Raw genomic sequence first — 16504 nt, 5'->3', positions numbered from 1 at the left:
GAAGGCATCAAAGGATATGAAGTGGCGGGATTGGGGGCAGGGCTAAGATTGGACACTGGGAAGCCACCAGCGTGTGTCCTTGCTTTTAGAGGACTAAGAAAACAAGGTCCCAGCTTGCTACCAGGCTGGACAGGTTTCGTGGGGGACCCTTAGCCTCATGAACCCTTGCCCAACCACAACCCCCTACTCACCGCTGTCGGAGATGTGGCGCACGATGTTTCCGGCGACCCCCAGTTCTTCCACGTGGCATGGCCGTAGAGGGCGCCCCACTCTGGCCTCCTGGGGGTCGCGGCGGCGGAATAGGCGCCACATGACAGGAGGTACAGGTCGGAGCGTAGGAACACTCCGGGGCTCTTCGGGAAGCCCAAGAACCTGGAGCAGAGCGGCAGCGGGGCCCAAGGATGCTGGCGCGGAGGCCAGGGTCGTCGAGGGCAGCAAGAGTAGGAGGAGGAGGTGGTCGCAAAAACGGTGGCAGATAGGGAGCATTTTCCTCCAAGGAGGTGTCCAAGATAGTCAGCGGAGCCCACTGTGTCCGGGACCCGTGGGCTGGTGACCGTAGGTCAGGGGTGCGTTGAGGTTCTGGAGGGGGCGTGTCTGGACCCCACGGATCCAGAGGGCAGAATTGGGCGGCAGTCCCAAGGTGGGTGGTCAAGAATTGATCTGAAAGGCGGAGCTGCTGGCAGCCGGAGTCCCTGGAGAAGGGGGACATCCTGCATCTTAGGGCGGGGCTATCCTGGGGGCGAGGCCATACCGCCAAAGGCGGGGCCGGGCCTCCAGGGGTGGGAGCAGACCTCCAGGGACTGGGTCGAGTCTCCAGGGGCGGGGCAAGTATCCCAGGTAGGATGTGATCCCAGTCCTGGATGGCGGGAGTTGAGGACAAGAGACTCAGAAGAGCTTGTCCTTCACCAGGCCGTTCCTCAGCGGCTTCCTGGGGGCCAGAAGTAGAGACAGATTAGTCTGGGAAGCCCATGCTTCCCTCTCCCCGTTGAAAATCCTCTTCTTTCCTCCTACTTCCACCCTCTTCCCTCCCCAGACAGAACTGACTAGGGTCCCTGTCATGTCCCTGTGTGCCTCCCCTACCCACAAACTCCCCTTCCGAAGACTCAGAATCTCTGGCAAAGTTTGAAAGGTTCTCTCTGTATTTGGATGGAAGTCAGACTTCAGCTGCACTGCATGCGGAGCTGCACCCCTAGACCCAGTTATGGGAAACTTTAGGCTTTCTTTTTTGAGATGGGATCCCTCTTTGTGGACCTAGCTAACCTGGAGCTCCTTTTGTAGAACAGGTGGACCTCAGAGTCACAGAGATCCACCTGCCTCTGCCCCTGCTTCACCTGTGTTGGTACTAAAGGCGTGTACTACCGTGCTAGCCACTAGAGTTTCCAGCTAATGCAGTAAGTTTCATTCTCCCTGTGGTCACTCAGAGAATGGCAGCCTGATGGCTAAGCAATTCTTGCAGGAGTTATTGGCCAGACTGAGGCTCCCTTGAGAAGGGAGAAGCCTAGCAGTGCCTGCCTCTACCCCTCCCAGCCTGCAGGCGTCGGCTCCTGAGGGACGGGCACAGGGAGCTATGGTTGGCAGGGGTCCCTGGTGACCCTCATCTCTGTGTAGTTTGTGCTCTTGGGGGATGCCACCGACTTCCTTAAATGAGGGATGGAGGTCAGAGGTCAGGCCTTCAGGCCTGAGGTGCTGCATTCCCAAGCATTACTTTGAGTTCTATAACAAGTAGGCCTTCCTGCTTCATAGTAGGTTAAGTGTCTCCCAAACCTGTTCTCTTAAGCCTTGTGGAAACCTCTAGAATGTTCTCGAAGCTTCCTCAGTATGTCCTCACCATCTCTCTACAGACCTCATGGCTCACATTAAACATTCCACTTCAAGGGCTGGGCAGTGGGAGCTGACACTCGGGAGACAGAAGCAGACAGAAGCAGATAAATCTGAGTTCAAGGCCAGCCTGGTCTACAGAGAAACTGAGTGAGTTCCAGGACAGCCAGGGATTACACAGGGAAACCCTATCTTGAAAAAAAAACCAAAAAACAAACAAACAAAAAATAAAAAAAAACAAAAAACAAAAAACCAACCAAACCACTTCAAGTCAACATACTCCAAATGAGTCCCTCCCCCACTTTGAACCCCATCTGGACAAACAGCAGTTTGAGCCTTAAGCCTGAGCTCACACATTCTCTGGCCTAACGCTTCCCCAAGCGAGCTGTTTCAGTGGCTCTTTGATTTGGAGGTTTTTGCCTACATCAGAGCAAGACAGACTGGCTGTCCATCCAGCAGGCTCACTCAGACCTCATTCTATGGCTGAAATTGCCCTACGATGGGCAGCATAACACACCCGTCCTGGGCCCCTGCATTCGGTGTCCCGTGTACTTGAACACTTGGTCTTCAGAGAATTAAAAGTTGCAGCTTTTCTAGAGAAAGTATGTCCTGGAAGCCAGTGTTCAGTTCATTAGGCCTCACCCGACTGACTTGAAGTTTTTTCTTTCTGTTGAATGCTTGCAGCTCCTCAGGACCTAAACCACCAGCTTTTGCTGTGGCTACCATGGGGCTTGCTGCCATCACGCCACAATGACAAACACAAAGGAGAGCAGTGACTCTTATCAGGGCTGTAAAATCTTTTGGACTACAGATATGAGTCCTGTAAAGGCTAAAGTTATGCTTTAAGTTTAAATTGCTGTGCTTAACAGATCTACAAAACAAATGCTTCTAATCTGTAAGCCCCACTTGCCAAGGGCAGATGGCTTCCTGGAACACTGGAGACTGTTCATGTAAGATAAGCCGAGAGTGTTCCCTTCAGTAAACAAGGTTGGTTGCCTCAACTACACAAGCTGTGTTGGTCACATATAGGAAGTATGTCAGGATGTATGCTTGCCCTCAGTGGGTGAACGCACATAGCCTAATGGGTTTTGCCTTATCAGCACCTGGGTAACCTAATTCAGCACTATTCTCTGGGAATCCCAGCTGTGGACCTGGCCACTGTCTGTCATCCTGGCCAGATCAGAATAAAGCTTGCTTCAAATTTGGTTCAAGAATTGTGGTTGTGGCAGAGCGGTGGTGGCACACACCTTTAATCCCAGCACTCCGGAGGCAGAGGCAGGTGGATTTCTGAGTTCGAAGCCAGCCTGGTCTACAGAGTGAGTTCCAGGACAGCTAGGGCTATACAGAGAAACCCTGTCTCAAAAAACAAAACAAACGGGGGCTGGCGAGATGGCTCAGCGGGTAAGAACACTGACTGCTCTTCCGAAGGTCCTGAGTTCAGATCCCAGCAACCACAGGATCCCAGCAACCACATGGTGGCTCACCACCACCCATAATGAGATTGGATGCCCTCTTCTGGTATGTCTGAAGACAGCTGCAGTAAATTACACTGGAGGGAGCGGGGCCGGAGGGAGCGGGGCCAGCAGAGGTCCTGAGATCAACAGCAGCCACACACATGATAGCTCACGGCCCTCTGTACAGCTACAGTGTACTCATATACATAAAATAAATAAAATAAATCTTTAAAAAACAAACAAACAAACAAACAAGAAGAATTGTGGTTGTGGTCTTCTTGCCCAGTGAGGTTCACAGTTTCCAGTCAGTGGGGGCTGGGAATCAGCTGTGACTGAGACCTCAGCATCACTGAGGTGACATCTTCCTAAGAGTGTTTCCTCAGGGTCAGGACACAAGAACTGTGGTCCAGAGGGGGTCACCTTCCTTGTAAGATATAAGAGTCTCCCTTGTGGTACTGGTTTTGAAGGCCTGAGAGGTTCACTGAGAAGCAATGAGAAAGAAGCATGAGAGGACATTGATGAAGGCGGAGTTGCCAGCATGTTGGAGATTCCTCGCCATGGGAGTGCGAGGGGGAGCGGAGTGGAGTGGAGTGAACAGGAGCTGTGTGCTGTGTATGGCGAAGCCCACTCGCTGCAGCTGCCCGGGCCCTTTGGAGTTGAGAAGATCTTTTGACACTGAGGTTCGGATTTCATTTACACCATTGGAATTTGGTTTTGCTCTACATTGATTGTGTGTGCTCTGGTTCTTCCAATGTGAAGTAAGAAAGGTTTTATTTTGGAATTTATAGGAATCCACAATTAAGAGACTTCAAATAAATTTAAGAGTGGTTGAACTTTTAAATGATGGAGTTTTGGGTTTTTTAATTTATTTATTTATTTATTTATTTGTTTGTTTATTTTGGTTTTTTTCAAGACAGGGTTTGTCTATGGAGCCTTGGCTGTCCTGGAACTCACTCTGTAGACCAGGCTGGCCTCACACAATTTGCCTGCCTCTGCTTCCCAGCCTCTGCTGGGATTAAAGGTGTGCGCCACCACCATCCAGCCTGGTTTTTATTTATTAATTTATTTTTTTCTAGACAGGGTTTCTCTGTGTAGTTCTGGCTGGTCTGGAACTCACATAGACCAGGCTGGCCTCAAACTCACAGAGATCCTCCTGCCTCTGCCTCCTGAGTGCTGGAATTAAAGGTGTATACCACCACTACCTGGCTTGCTTGCTTTTCAAGACATTAGTCACTGCTGTCCTGTCATCCCCCTTGCCACCTCCTTCAGCTCCACCTTTTTTGTGCATTGCTGGCCCCAGGTATGAGGACTTTGTCTTATCAAGGCTTGGGACTCAAGTGTGTGGACCAGCCTGGTCATGAAGCCACAGAGATCCACTTGACTCTGCCTTCTGGCTGGGATTAAAGGCATGTGCCACCATGCCTAGCAAGTGATAAAAATTTTAAACACTTGGTACTTGTAAAAATGGGACTGTGTTTTATATACTCCTAACATTAACATTTGGGTTTTTTTGTTTTTGTTTTTTTGGGGTTTTTTTTTTGTTTGTTTGTTTTTTTCGAGACAGGGTTTCTCTGTATAGCCCTGGCTGTTCTGGAGCTCACTTTGTAGACCAGGCTGGCCTCGAACTCAGAAATCCCCCTGCCTCTGCCTCCCAAGTGCTGGGATTAAAGGCGTGCACCACCACATGAACATGAGATATTGAGGAGAAAAAGAAAGGAGAGGTTATGGTTTATTACTGATGTGCTTGTGTGTCAGGCTGGCAAATGGCCCATTGCTTTGGGTTAGTGTGTTGTCTAGTTAACACAAATTGAGGTCATTAGGCAGAGGGAACCTCAACTGAGAACAGGCCGCCATCGGACTAACCTGTAGGCTAGTCTGTGGGGCACTCATTGATTAACTGATCAATGTGAGAGACCTCAGCCCACAGTGGGTGGCTCCACCCTTGGACTGGTGGCCCTGGGTGCTCTAAGAAAGCAGGACAGCCAGGTGGTGGTGGCGCACGCCTTTAGTCCCATCATGTGTGAGGCAGAGGCAGGCGGATTTCTGAGTTCGAGGCCAGCCTGGTCTACAGAGTGAGTTCCAGGACAGCCAGGACTACACAGAGACACTCTGTCTCAAAAAACAACAACAACAAAAAAAACCAAACAAACAAAAAAAGAGAATCTCTGTGAGTTCGAGTCCAGCCTGGTCTACAGAGCAAATTCCAGATCAGCCAGGGCTACACATAAAACCCTGTCTGAAAACCCAAAGGGAGAAAGAAAGAAAGAAAGAAAGGAGGGAAGGAAGGAAGGAGGAGGAAGAGGGGAGGAGGGAGGGAAGGAAAGAAGGGAGGAAGCAAGGAAGGAAGGAAGAAAGGAAGGAAAAAGGCTGATAGGGCAATGGGGGGCCAGCCAAGAAGATCTGTTTTGGTTTTCTGCCCTGACCTCTCTATGCTCAGCTGTGACTGGCAGGTATAAGCCAACCCCCCCCCCCCCAGTTGCTTTTGTTCAGTGTTTTCACAGGAACAGGAAGGAAACTAGGACACTCACTACGCCCTGGTGCTAGCTTGGCCTCAACACACTTCCTCTGCAGTCCCAGATTTAGCAGGGACTGAAATGCATCCATTTGTGTGTGGGAGTCTTTTCTTGAAAAGCAGTCTCTTTGTAGTTGAGGCTGTTCTGGAACTGAAGGATCCTGCCTCAGCCTCCTGAATGCTAGGATTCGTAGTGGATGCCATCAGGCCCAATTCCATTCCCTTCTCCAGAATTTAGAGCCATGCACTGGTTAAGAGCCCCAACTGCTCTTCCAGAGGACCCAGGTTCAAATCCCAGCATCTATACTGTGGCTCACAATAGTCTGTAATTCCAGTTCCAGGGGATCAGAGGCTCTCTTGGGACCTCTGTGGGAGTCAGGTGCACAAGTGATGCACTGACACACATGCAGAGGAACATCCATATGTACAAAATAAATGTACAAATAATTTTTTAAAAGAACTTAGGGCTGGGGTCTAGAGCAGTGGTTCTCAACCTGTGGGTCACAACCCCCACAGGGGTTATATATCAGATCTCCTGCATATCAGGTGTTTACATTACAATTCATAACAATATGAAAATTATAGCTATGAAGTAAAAATGAAAATAATTTTATGGTTGGGGGTCACCACAATATGAGGAACTGTATTAAAGGGCCACAGCACTGGGAAAGTTGAGAACCACTGAAGAAGGGTGGCTCCGTTGTCAAAGAGTACTGACAGCTCCTAACCCTAACCCTCCTCCTCTTTCTCTTCCTCCTCCTCCTCTTCCTCTTCTTTCTTTTCTTCTTCCTCTTCTTTTAGAGACAGGGTTTCTCTGTACAGCTCTGGCTGTCCTGGAACTCTGTAGACCAGGCTGGCCTCGAACTCAGAAACCCGCCTGCCTCTGCCTCCCAAGTACTGGGATTAAAGGCATGCGCCACCACTACTGCTCTTTCAAAGTACCTGGGTTCAATTCTCAGCAATCACATGGAGGCTTACATCTGTCTTTAACTAGTTTCGAGGGATCCATACCTTCTCTGACCTTCTTGGGCACTGCTCATACATAATGCACACACATATATGCAGGCAAAACACCCCCACACATAAAATAAAAACAATTTAAAAAATAAAAGCAAAGCAAAAGAACAGAGGACCAACAAGATGGCTCAGCAGCAAAAGGTGCTTAGAGACAAACTTGATGACCTGAGATTGGTCCCTGGGACCCACGTGCAGAAAGAGACTTGACATCTGAAGGTCGTCCTCTGACCTCCACACACACTAATTGACACAAACCCCAACCCTACGATAATAATAAATAATTTTTAAAAATCCTCCTCCTAGCCGGGCGTGGTGGCGCACGCCTTTAATCCCAGCACTTGGGAGGCAGGGGCAGGCGGGTTTCTGAGTTCGAGGCCAGCCTGGTCTATAGAGTGAGCTCTAGGACAGCCAGGGCTATACAGAGAAACCCTGTCTCGAAAAACCAATAAATAAATAAATAAATAAATAAATAAAATCCTCCTATATTCCTTTAAAAACAGAAATTATTAAACCATATCTCTCCCCTTCTGCCTCATGGTGTCTGAGCTAATGCATCCTGGGGCCTGGCTGGTTTGCACCTTCTGGAACTTTCTACAGCCTCCTGCCCTTGCCTCTGTGCAATGCTACTCATACTGGCTCAGAGGGCTGTATGCCCTAAGCCCCGTTTGTCTGCGCGGACTAGGGTTGGTGAGGTCCCCTGGTTGGGCTAATCCCAGACTCCAAGCCAGATGGACAGCACTTTGGCGTTCTCTTGAGCAGTCGCTGGCCTTTGGGGTCTCTTGCACGTTCCTTCTGGCCTAGCAAGCAGCTCCCAGCCCTGACAGGCCCCTCTCTTGTTCATTCCCAGATGTTACACTTCTGGCTACATAGCCAAGCCTCTACTTCAGGCTCTTCCCCTGAGGCCTCCCAGCATTCTCAGGAGCCCACACCTGAAGGAGGAGCTAGGGACGGAGGCTCCGCCTCCCTCACTCACTCGGCTTTGCAGGGCTTGGCTGTCTGAGCTTCCAGAGTGTCATATTCCCTCAAGTCTTCCAGTTCACGCATCTGACCAGTCAGCACCTTGGCTGCGAAAGCCACAATGTACTGCGGGGAGGAAAAAGGCACCAATGAAACCCTGTGGCTGCCACAGGCCCTTTGCACCTGCACACAGGCCCCTTGGGATAACCCAGAGGGGCGGACTCACCAGGAACCAATAGATGTTCATGACCATGAGGAGCAGCAGCAGAATGTTGAAGAAGAAATAGTACGGAATGTCAGGCACAGACTGCAGGCTGGAGTGGCAGGTGGCGTACAGAACCTTGAGTGGGAACCAGTAGAGGCGGAACCAGAACCTGGGGGTGAGAGGTCATCAGGGAGACTGGGGTGAGAAAGAGCTCGCTCCCCTCCCCCAACTCTGCCAGCTCCTTCCTACAGTCCTCACCATCCACTTGTCACTCACTCCCCCCACCCCCAGGGTCCCTGACCCATTTCTGTCTTTCTCAGCACCTTGGCCTGGCAGCTCCACTCCTGCACCAGACCCTGCCCCTTCCCTGCCTAGGACAGGCCTTTCTGAACTAGACCCTAGACCTCTCTGCTTGGCCCTCCTCAACTTACCAACCAGCCCTCTCTCCTACCCAACCATGCAGGCCTCTACCCCCAACAGGCCACACCTCCTCTTCCCTTGCTTTGCCCACCATCCTACAAGACACAATCCTCCTGGCTCCACCCACCCACTGAGCCGCAGCCCTCTTCTGTCTGGCCCACCCCTCTCACCAGCAGAAGCAGAAGCTGAGGCAGCCCAGGTTGGCCACCAGCCCGTGTAAGCGATGGTAGGCGCCACCCCTGGCCTTGAAGTAGATATTGAGCTTGGTAAACTCCAGCTGCACATCGCTGACGTCATGCAGGAAAAACACGAGGAGGCCTACGTTGTGGTACCTGCAGAGTAGGGACAATCACACCAGGACTGTAGAGCCAGGGCCATCTGCCCAGGGCCACACGGTGGGTTTTTAATATTGTTTGATTGTGTGTATGTAACTGTATCTGTGTGCAGTGCCTGCAGAGCCCAGGAGAGGGTGTCAGATTCCTCAAACACTTCAAGGAACTGAGGCTGGAGGCTCAGTTTGGTTCCCAGAACCTACAGGTAACTCCAGTTCCAGGGGAATCCCGCTCCATGCAGCCAGAACTCCCATATACATAAAAAGCAAACCCCAAAGGAACAGTTCCCACTCTGTCAACCCTGAGCCCTGGTGCTAGCCTCTCTCACTACTGTGTAAGCTGTGTCTGTGTGGGGTGCTCATGCCAGTGCCTGTGCTGGGCCGTGTCTTCAGTGCCCTGAAGCAGAGTCACAGGCGAGCCACCATGTGGGCATGGACCCGAAACTTATGTCCTTGAGAGAACAGCCAGGGCTCTTAGCTGTGGGCCAGTTCTAGGCTTCCCTTCTTTATTTTGAGTCAGGTCTCACCGTTGCAGCTCTTACTGTCCTTGAACGCACAGCCTCACCTATCTTGGCCCACGCCCAGCTCAGATTCTGTTCTGTTAGAGACAGAGTTGTACTCTAGCTCAAGCCTGGGGCTCTGGCTCAAGCGAGCCCCCTGAGAAGGTGGGAACCCGTGGGCTCTTGAACTTCAGATCCACTCTGTCTCTGGATCCCCTTTGAGTAAACCCTTGCTGTAATCTGGGTTGAAGCTGTCATACAGGTGGGCGGCAAGATGACTCAGTAGGTAAAGGCGCTTTCCACCAAATCTGACATGGTAGAAATCCTGAAAGTTGCCCTCTGACCTCCACACAAGCTGCAGCGTACATATTGTCTCCCAAATAAATAAATGTGAAAGGAATTTTTGAAAAGGGTGTCACACAGGCTTAGGCCCAAGGGAGCAGAGAGTGGGGATGGGTCTTTGAGGCCCTCTTCAGGCCTTACACACCCTGAGCCAGGATCTTTCCTTGCTCTCTCACCTCAACTTTCTTTCTTTCTTTCTGACTTATTTTTTTATTAGATATTTTCTTTATTTACATGTCATATGATTTCTCCTTTCCCAGTTTCCCCTCCAAAAAACAAACAAACAAAAACAACAAGAACAAACCCCTGTTGCCTCCCCCCTCCCCATGCCTGCCACCCCGCCCTCTCCCACTTATTGGCCCTGGCATTCCCCTACACTGGGGCACAGAACCCTCACAGGGCCGAGGTCCTCTCCTCCTATTGATGATCGACTTTGCAATCCTCTACTATACACATGCTGCCAGAACAGTCAGTCCCACCATGTGTACTCCTTGGTTGGTGGTTGAGACTCTGGGAACTCTGAGGGTATTAGTTAGTTCATATTGTTGTTCATCCTAAGGGGCTGCAAACCCTTCAGCTCCTTTGATCCTTTCTCTAACTCCTTCACTGGGGACCCTGTACTCAGTTCAATGGATGGCTGTGAGCCTCTACATCTGTGTTAGTCAGGTACTGTCAGAGCCTCTCAGGAGACAGCTATTTCAGGCTGGCTTGTCCTTCCTTCAGTCTCTGCTCCATAGTTAGTCTCTGCAATTCCTTCCATTCACCTCACCTTTCACACTAGCCCGAGCTGGCCTCTGGCCCTTCACACGTTACCTGCCCACTCTCCTGATGAACTCACCGGAAGGCGTAGGAAGAGGCGATGAGGAGCAGGGTGACCACGTGATGCACCAGCATGACCACTGAGTCCTTGCGCCAGCTGTCCATGTACACGGTGGCATAGATGGAATGGCAGTAGAAGCTCCCCTGCAGCAGGTAGGCAACGGCTATGTCCCAGGGCACCGCCATGCCCGACCTCCAGTCTAGGACGAGTCATGAGCACAGTCATTTTCAGGGCCTCTGTGTCCCGAGACCCACATAGCCTCACACGGCTGTAAGTCTCTAGTCTATCTGTAAGAGTATTCATTGTGAACGTGTGTGGGCACCTGCCTGTCACAGGACCCTGTGGGGAGGTTAGAGGACACTCTGTGGAGTCAGGATTCTCTTCCCACTTGGGGCGTCAGGCTTGGCCCCTCAACCAGGGGAACCACTTCACCAACTTTTGCCTGTGTTGGAGTCAGGATCTCAGGTAGGCCAGGATCACTAAAATCTCTATGTAGAAAGGATGACCATGAACTCATAATCCTCCTGCCTCCATTTCCTGAGTGCTGGGATGCTGTGTGTGTAGAGGCAGCATGCCTGACTGAAATGTGTGGAACCAGGGGCCTTCTGGGCAAGTTCTTTACCACCTCAGCTCCACCCTCATTTTGTTTTTTTAAATTTATTTATTTACTTTATGTATATGAGTGTACTGTCGCTGTGTAGATGATTGTGAGCCATCATGTGGTTGCTGGGAATTGGACTCAAGACCTCTGCTTGCTCCGGCCCCAAGACCTTATTATTATATGTAAGTACACTGTCTCTCTCTTTAGACACACCAGAAGAGGGCATCAGATCTCATTACAGATGGCTGTGAGCCACCATGTGGTTGCTGGGATTTGAACTCAGGACCTTCAGAAGAGCAGTCAGTGCTCTTAACCACTGAGTCATCTCTCCAGCCCCTCCAGCCCCATTCTGTTTTGGGTATTTTGTTGTTGTTGTTGTTGTTTGAGAGTCTGTTAGTTTTAGCTAAGGCTGGCCTGAGAATTCATAGCAATGCTCCTGCCTCAGTTTCCTGAGTGCTGAAATGACACGTATGTACATCATGCCTGGCTAACGTTCTCCAGGTCCACTCGGCAGACAGAGGCCTGTTACTGTGCCTGCTCAGTGGCCTCACCTGTGCTGGGCAGGTCTCATACAGAGGACTCTGCCTGCAGCCTTCTCATGTCAGTCCCCACTCAGGCAATTGTCTCCCCTCCCTGGTGAGCCCTGTACTACCCACTGCTCCCCATTCGTGCCTCCTCTCCCCTGTCACCATGCTCTGTCCCCAAGGTTCTTTTGAGTCTCTCTGGGCCTTTGTGACACCTGTGTCCCCAGTTCAGGCAGTCAAGGAATAGAGTCACTGAAGGACTCATTAGGGCTAGCGAGACGGCCCCATAGGCATAGATGCTTGGCTCAAATGGCTGGCGACCAGAATTCCACCCACAGAGCCCACACTAAGGTGGAAGAGAGAACTCTCAGAGCTGTCCTCTGACCTCCAGTACTCGGCCTGAGGCAGAAGGACAGGAATGTTTGAGACCATCCTAGGCTGTGAGATCCTGTACAAAATTCCAAAAAGATCTGCGGAAAGGCTCGGTGGGTAAAGGCACTTGTCACAAGTCAGAAGACCAACTCCCAAAAGTTGTTCTCTAACCTTCATGCACATGTGCAAGTGGTGGCACACAGGTGTCCCCTCCCACATGGATATAAGTGGATACATTTTTTTAAAAGAGGGAGAAGAACCCACATACACACTCACACACACACACACCCCACCCCACCCCACTCCACACACACACACACACACACACACTCACACACACACTCACACACCCTACACACACTCACCCCCCCCCCCCCCACACTTCTCCTCATCCTCTAGCAAGCCCCTAGCCCTAATAGTGTGCCCTACCTGCACTGCCCCACTTTGGCATACTTCAGCCAAAGTCACCTTCAGTAGGGTCCCCGTCCCTGTGAACATAGCCACACTTCCCCTCCCTGAACCCATCCCCTGTTCTCTCTTGCTGACTGGCTGTCCCCTGGAGGGTTTGGGAGCCCCCTCCTGACTGTGTCTAGCACAGGCTGAACTGGTACACCATGCTTAGGCCTGGGGCAGTGACTCAGGGGTAGAGCCCCTGCCTCGAACTGCCCAGTGAGTGGCTGTGGGCATGGCTCAGGCAGGAGTAAAGAGCGGAGGGATAGCTTAGAACCCTCAGTGATGTGTGAGGACATGCTCAGCTGTGGCACACTGCCCAATATGCTGGAGTCTCTGCTTCCATCTCCAGAAGAAAATCCACAAAAACCTGTGGGTATTCAATAAACACACAACACCTCCTGTCCCAATCATGGATCAATCATGGGTCTGTCAGCTGCCCACAACAGTGCATGCCTTTAATCCCAGCACTTGGGGGCAAAAGCAGGCAGATCTCTGTGTTTATGGGTAGCGTGGCCTACATGGTGAGTTCTAGGACAGCCAGGGCTACCCAGGAAATGTTGTTCTCTGACCTCCACATGTACATGTTTTACTTGGCCTGTTTCCTTGTCTGAAATGAAATAAGACCATGAATTACCTACATAAAAGCACACTGGATGGCCGGGCAGTGGTGGTCCACGCCTTTAATCCCAGCACTTGGGAGGCAGAGACAGGTAGATTTCTGAGTTCGAGGCCAGTCTGGTCTACAGAGTGAGTTTCAGGACAGCCAGGGCTATACAGAGAAACCCTGTCTTGAAAAAAACAAAAAACAAAACAAAACAAACAAACAAAAGCACACTGACTGCAGCTAACACCACTCCTTTTGAAACTCAAAATGGTTTGTTCTGAGTGGCGATGCATACCTGGGATTCTAGCAGTTAGGGGGCTAAGGCAGGAGCATCCCCAATTTTGGGCCATTCTGGACTACGTAAGGAAAAAAATATGTGGTGCTTTCCATGTGGAGAAAGTCTCCATAGGTCCCAGTTGTGTACCACCAGAAAGAGTCCTCTCAGCCTGTCCCTGTCTCCTCAGAAAGCATGTCTCTGCCCTCCTAGGTCACTGATAATTCCCATACCATGATCCCTAGCAAGGAGCCCCTCTCACTTGCACATTTTTACAAATCTCCACCCTTATCCATCTCTGAAGCTCCAGAGTTGAGTCTTCACGGAGCCATCTTATGACACCCCAGGGCCTTTGCACATCCCCTTGCAGCACTGCCTCTAATAGTAGCCCTCTTCTCACCACTCCACTTCCAGGGGTCCATAGCCATCCTTGTCTTGGGGCTGGCCTGCTATCAAGACTTCCACTGAGATATCTCATTAGGCCCACTCCAGGGAGGGTGGAATGTGTGCACGTGTGCATGTCACGCTGTACATGTGGAGGTCAGAGAACTTTTCAAGAGTCATTTCTCACTTTGCACCGTGTGGGTCCCAAGGGTAGAACTTGGGTTGTCTGGCCCATCTGTCCTACCTCCACACAATCCTTTGCACTGGTCCCACAGGATTCTTACCGTAGAAGACAGAGGGCGGGTCATGGAAGAAAGGATAACTGGTGCCCAGGAGCAGGTAGGCGCAGTAGCTCCAACAGGCCAAGTAGAACAGAAGTTTCCAGGCGCTCTCAGGTAACCTGGCGGCATCTCTAGGCTGCAGACGACACCGTTTGGCCAGGGGCTGTGGGGACATGATAGGTAATGGTTATCGCTGAATAGCTCGATGCTCCTCCAGCAGGGCAAAGTGAGGCCCAGGGACTCAGAGTGGGCTTGGTGGCATTGAGATGGCTGGGCCTCTGTGCCCATATCATCTGGGGTAACCAGAGCCCATGTGTTAGCCCATGAAGGGCTAAACTTAGCACCCAGCTGTCCTGTGTGGCCTGGAGAACGGAGAGGGAAGGAGAGAGGGCAGGGCAGGGTGACACACTCAGGCTTTAGGCAATGGAGCCCAGGGGATCTGGGGGGGCTCAGGTCCTGGCGGGGAATGGGGGTGTATCAGGGAGGGAGAAAGGGGGGATGACTTGACTGTTGAAGGAAAATATTTTGGGGGACAGAAAAACTTGAAAACACAATGCTCCCATGCCCTGGGAGGAAGACAAAAAGGGAAATCGAGTATAGGAGTCCCCGCAGCCCTGTGCCACCGGCATCCCCGCAGCCCTGTGCCACCGGCATCCCCTGGGAGGGGAAGCTGGAGTCTACTAAGAGAAATGAGGGTGGCATTAGAAGGCGAAGGGGGACAAAAGTGAAAGGGAATCATGTGATGGTGAGGCAACCCGACTTTGGGGACACAGAGACCGCCACTGAATAGTGTGCCCTGAATTAGATACATGCCTATCATCCCAGCACTTGGGAAGTTGAGGCAGGAGGATTGTCATTGAGTTTCACCAACCTGGGCTTCAGAGTGAGAGACTGTCTCAAAAACTACAAAAGACAGTTGGAATAGGCGGACTAGAGTCAGGGAAGGCTCCAGAACCCTGGGGGGTGGAGCTCCCGAGCCGAAGCCAAACCCAACCCCCTTCCTCTCAAGGCTGAGGGGGGCCAGAGGAGCACAGAGCACTCAGCGGTTGTCATGGAGACAGCCAGAGCCCAGCTCCTGTAACCCCTAGCAACCAGGCTGCTGCCAAGTTGAGCTTGGAGAGTGGGACAGCCCCTCCGCCCCTTTCTTAGGAAGGGTGAGGGTGGAACTGAGGGGGCATCAGGCCGCCTCAAGGTCTCCAGCATCCTAGCTGGGCACCAAGAGACAGGGCCAAGGCAGATGGGGACCATGGCTGCACTGTGCCTTGGCCCTTCTCACTCTTGCCTGGACCTCTCCCCAGCAGCTGGGGGCTGAAGTTGTTCCCTCCAGTGGATGACACCAAGGCAGGGTGGGCTCTGGAGCTAGACAACACCCTGTCTTGACCTAACAAGGAACAGCCTCTTCCTGCCAGCAGAGAAAGGCCCCTTTGTTGGCACAATGCTCTCTGTCCCCACACCCCCTTGCCACTTTCAGTTAGACGGGGGTGGGATGTCCCCAACTAATCCCCTGGGGAGTATTCACCATGGTACTGGCCCAAATGCCACAGAGACCCCCTAACCCCAGGAGAGGAGAAGAACAGACTCAGGTGCCAGTGTTGTCAGTACAATCTCTACAGGGTCATTCTTCAGACCTGGCCTTCTTAGTCCCCAGAAAGGGAACATTTTGACCATCACCCCATAGGGGCGGCAGAACCTAGCCTTGACACAGACAGGGTCATCTCCAAGGTTGCGCCCCTCTGCTAGCTTGGCCCATGACACGTAGGCCTGTGCAATCACTGGTTCGGGGGTGATGTGGACCCCAGACAGGGGCGGAGCCTCGACTGCACAGACTGGGTGTAGGCTCAGCAGCTCCCTGTGACGCAGGGCACTGATGACCTCTGTATATCTCGAGGCCTCCCGGTCCAGGATCTAGACTCTTTGATCCCCAAGTCGGTCCCCAGGAAGGGCCTCAGGTCGATCCTCCGGTCTGCAGCAGCCCTGAGGCTGTACTGAGGAGATCGCCCTAGATTCCATCGAAACGACCCAGGACAGGGTGTGGATATGTTTTCCCGGGACCCAGAACATCCCACGCTATATTTGACACAAATCCATCCCAGCGTCACCCCAATTCAGCCACACCCCCGCATCCAACCCGCGCAAAGGGTCTCGCGATAACCCGAGGCCCCAACATCCTGGGCATTTCCAGACCCAGGCCCCCCACTTTCCAGCGGCCACCGTGGACATAGGACTACGTGAGGAGAGGCCCCACTCACTCTCCCGTATGCAGTTCTCAGGGGGTCCCCAGGTCTCACTGACCCGAAAGATGCGTGTGGTGGCTGCCGAGCGCAACGCTGTCCACCCCAGAGCGCAGAGCACAGCCAGCAGCAGCTCGGGTGCAGCCAGGTGCGCGTGCTCCACCAGGCCGCGGCGCGCCAGTCCCCAGCCGCAGTCCCCGCAGCCCTGTGCCGCCGCCAGCGCCGAGGCCCAGCTTCTTTGCAACATTTGTGCATAACTGGGCATGGGCTCTGGCGCCTTGAGCCCGATGGTCGCCGCTGCAGCAGCCATGCTATCCGCTCGTCCTCCGTCTCCGGTGCTGCCTGCACCCGTCCTAGTCGCCGTGCGCCCTCGCGTCACGCGCCGCAGCCAGGCCCCACCACCC

At 52.3% G+C, this 16504-nt stretch overlaps 2 protein-coding genes across 2 annotated transcripts in view; both read right to left on the bottom strand.

The window, feature by feature from the left end:
* Gdf1 (growth differentiation factor 1) overlaps positions 1 to 16489 on the bottom strand; it is a 17609-nt gene extending 1120 nt beyond the window's left edge. The window contains exons 1-7 of the mRNA XM_031340104.1: positions 16162 to 16489; positions 13873 to 14032; positions 10395 to 10575; positions 8554 to 8715; positions 7985 to 8132; positions 7775 to 7884; positions 192 to 928 (exon numbers count right to left, since the gene is read on the bottom strand). Of these exons, the coding sequence (XP_031195964.1) occupies positions 192 to 486 (295 nt within the window). The 5' untranslated portion in view covers positions 487 to 928; positions 7775 to 7884; positions 7985 to 8132; ... (2 more) ...; positions 13873 to 14032; positions 16162 to 16489. The remainder of the gene's footprint in view (positions 1 to 191; positions 929 to 7774; positions 7885 to 7984; positions 8133 to 8553; positions 8716 to 10394; positions 10576 to 13872; positions 14033 to 16161) is intronic.
* Cers1 (ceramide synthase 1) overlaps positions 1 to 16504 on the bottom strand; it is a 17624-nt gene extending 1120 nt beyond the window's left edge. The window contains exons 1-7 of the mRNA XM_031340105.1: positions 16162 to 16504; positions 13873 to 14032; positions 10395 to 10575; positions 8554 to 8715; positions 7985 to 8132; positions 7775 to 7884; positions 192 to 928 (exon numbers count right to left, since the gene is read on the bottom strand). Coding sequence (XP_031195965.1) covers positions 886 to 928; positions 7775 to 7884; positions 7985 to 8132; positions 8554 to 8715; positions 10395 to 10575; positions 13873 to 14032; positions 16162 to 16410 — 1053 coding nt within the window. The 5' untranslated portion in view covers positions 16411 to 16504 and the 3' untranslated portion in view covers positions 192 to 885. The remainder of the gene's footprint in view (positions 1 to 191; positions 929 to 7774; positions 7885 to 7984; positions 8133 to 8553; positions 8716 to 10394; positions 10576 to 13872; positions 14033 to 16161) is intronic.

Source organism: Mastomys coucha, unplaced genomic scaffold, assembly GCF_008632895.1.
Source record: "Mastomys coucha isolate ucsf_1 unplaced genomic scaffold, UCSF_Mcou_1 pScaffold22, whole genome shotgun sequence".
Classification (NCBI taxonomy): Eukaryota; Metazoa; Chordata; class Mammalia; order Rodentia; family Muridae; genus Mastomys; species Mastomys coucha.
This window is presented reverse-complemented; position numbering and strand designations above follow the sequence as displayed.